Below are 2,679 nucleotides of genomic sequence, written 5' to 3'. Positions count from 1 at the left end.
AAGCTAATGCTAAAGTGCTAGATTAACATGTTATTTAGTGAAAGCTAATGCTAAAGTGCTATATTAACATGTTATTTAGTGAAAGCTAATGCTAATGCAACATAACATGGTATTTAGTGGACAAAGGAAATGCAACTCCCCACCCACTTCAAAATAAGAGCATGAATATTGAAGAATTCTTACCAGTCAATAACCAAAACTTTATTCAACTGAAAATTTACAAAAAAKAAAAAAATWAAAAATTTWGCAAAAATGCTAAGCTAAAAATTAGCTTCACTATTGGTGAATTAGCAGAAGTTTTCCCAGCTCTGTAGGTYGTTTTCACTTCAYTTCCTGACTTTTTCCCTTCAGCCTAAAGGAGTTTTGTCAAAGAGGAACAGAAACAGATTCTTTCTTAGCTTAGCTAAAATCCAGCAGTTCTTATGAAATCCCGGCGTTCCGTAGTTGAAAACAGACGTTCACAGGGACATAAATCCCGTCTTCTCCCACCAGGATCCTTCCTGTTGGCTCACTCCCGGCTGGGCCCGCGCTCCGGCTACGTTAGCAGGGTGATCAGCCCCACGCTGCCGGGGAACACCAGGTTCTGCCTCAGGTTCTTCTTCTCTCTGAGAGGTGATCCGACTCCGGCCGTGAAGTCTCTCTCTCTGTGTGAACGGTTTGCAGGAATCCTGGGTTTTTCTGATTAAACGTGTGGCAGGTTTCAACCAGACGGAGCAGGCGCTGGTGGTTTACCTGCTGCAGCAGGGAGGCCGGCAGGAGAAGATCTGGACCCAGGCGGAGAAGTCCAGGGGGATCTGGATCTCTGCGGACGTGACCTTCCAGACGTCGCAGCCGGCMAAGGTCAGTGGAAGACGAGAGGAGAACCGCATGTGGAAGAATAATAAAGAGAGAGAGRCGGAAAAACCACGAGAAAACGAGTCCTGACTGGTTCAGAGGAATGAACAGGATGAAAGGAAATAATAACATGAGAGAAAAAATACACAGGAACTTTGGATTAAAGTTGGGAAAACAATAAAAGTGAGAAAAAATAAAACAAATGGAAAAAATGGACAGAATTCCTGGAGAAATACAGAAGAATGGAAGTTTGGAAAAGTATAATTTCCAAAGTTTTCATCCTTTTATAAATAAATCAAAGCCAATTTTACCTGAAAAYCACACAGATGGACCAGAGAAGCTAAAAGCTCACTGACATGGAGCTGAGYACTGATTGGTCAGCAGCCAGAGGCAGAAGCGCCTCACTTCCTGTTTGCCCTCTTCAGATGGCGTTCGTCAGCACCTGCAGGAGTTTCTGGGACTGCGGCTCCGTGGCGCTGGACGACGTCGGCCTGAGCCTGGGAGACTGTGAGCTGACGGCCGGTAACAACGTCTGATTAACAAACTGCAGCGGCTTTAAGGAAACATTTACATGTTTATTTTAAAATTCAAATACTGATTTTTAAAATGTTTATAGTTTAATTTGTTTTGTTAACTTGGGTTGTTTTCAGGCAAATAGTTACTTTTGTTTCAGGTAAACATTTATCATTTATTTTTTTACTTTTATTTTTTTTCATGCAGTTTCTTTTTTAATWAATTTTTATTTGTCTTGTTTTTGTTTTCTTTAACTTTTTTTATTAATCTTTTTCAGGTAAACAGTTAATTTTTATTTTATCAAATTATAACAGATTTTTTTTTCAAGTAGTTTCTTTTTTAATACTTTTTTTATTTGGTACCTTTAAATAAATATATTTCTTTTATTGGAGTAAAAAGTATTTTTTTAAACACGTTTATTTATTATACATTTTTAAGTTAAATTGTTTCTTTTTCCAGGTATCAGTTGTTTTATTCTCTAGCAGCAGCTCTTACATTCTTTCTCGCGGTCGAACCAACCCTGTGGTTTCTCCTGCCTCAGGCTTCCTGTCCGCTCCGCTGCCTGGACACTGTGACTTCGAGGCCGGACTCTGCGGTTATTCCCAGGACAAACACAGGGACGCTGCCGCCTGGCACCAGAGGAGGGGCCCCACTCCCACCTCCTACACGGGCCCCAGAGGGGACCACACCACAGGACTCGGTGAGGTCACCGCCCATCACTTCCTGTTTCCTGTGGCGGCATCCCCCAGACGGCGCCCCCCTCTGCCTGCGACAGGGTACTACATGTACATCGAGGCGTCGCCCATGCTGCCGGGTCAGAGCGCGCGGCTGCGGTCCCGTCCTGTCCGGGGGACCCGGGGCCCACAGTGTCTCCGGTTCTTCTACCACATGTACGGGTCGGGAACCGGGAAGCTCCGGGTGCTCGCCGACAAGGACGGGGAGGAAGTGTTGCTATGGCAACGGAGCGGCGAGCAAAGCATCGCCTGGCTGAGAGCCCAAGTGGAATACCAGAGCCAGAGTCACCATCAGGTGAGACAGMGATAAATCCTGTTATTGAGTCGTATAAAATTAAATAAATATTATTTATATCTATGTAGAAGCAAATAAACATCATGTATTTGTTGAAGYTTTCAGGTTGAATTAGTGGAAACATTTTGGCCTGCAGTCATTTTTTCTCTCTTCAGTTGAAGAATCCAAACAAGCAGAATGAAAAATGGTGAAACTTGAAAACAATGATGACAACATTTGAGCTGCTGCCATGACATTAACCCAGATAAGGAGATAATTTTAGATTCTTACTCCCATTTATCCACCATCACTTCTCCTGTAAAC

At 43.2% G+C, this 2,679-nt stretch overlaps 1 protein-coding gene across 2 annotated transcripts in view; it reads left to right on the top strand.

Moving 5' to 3' along the window:
* LOC103474074 (MAM domain-containing protein 2) overlaps nucleotides 1-2,679 on the top strand; it is a 15,251-nt gene that overhangs the window by 10,045 nt on the left and 2,527 nt on the right. Inside the window, exons 9-13 of one of the 2 annotated variants that reach the window (XM_008424798.2) lie at nucleotides 493-612; nucleotides 698-840; nucleotides 1,260-1,341; nucleotides 1,889-2,047; nucleotides 2,123-2,376. In XM_008424798.2, the coding sequence (XP_008423020.1) occupies nucleotides 493-612; nucleotides 698-840; nucleotides 1,260-1,341; nucleotides 1,889-2,047; nucleotides 2,123-2,376 (758 nt within the window). Of the gene's footprint in view, nucleotides 1-492; nucleotides 613-697; nucleotides 841-1,259; nucleotides 1,357-1,888; nucleotides 2,048-2,122; nucleotides 2,377-2,679 lie in introns of both variants that reach the window. The other variant, XM_008424797.2, reaches the window with a different exon arrangement.

This window comes from Poecilia reticulata, linkage group LG12 (genome assembly GCF_000633615.1).
Source record: "Poecilia reticulata strain Guanapo linkage group LG12, Guppy_female_1.0+MT, whole genome shotgun sequence".
NCBI classification, from domain to species: domain Eukaryota; kingdom Metazoa; phylum Chordata; class Actinopteri; order Cyprinodontiformes; family Poeciliidae; genus Poecilia; species Poecilia reticulata.
This window is presented reverse-complemented; position numbering and strand designations above follow the sequence as displayed.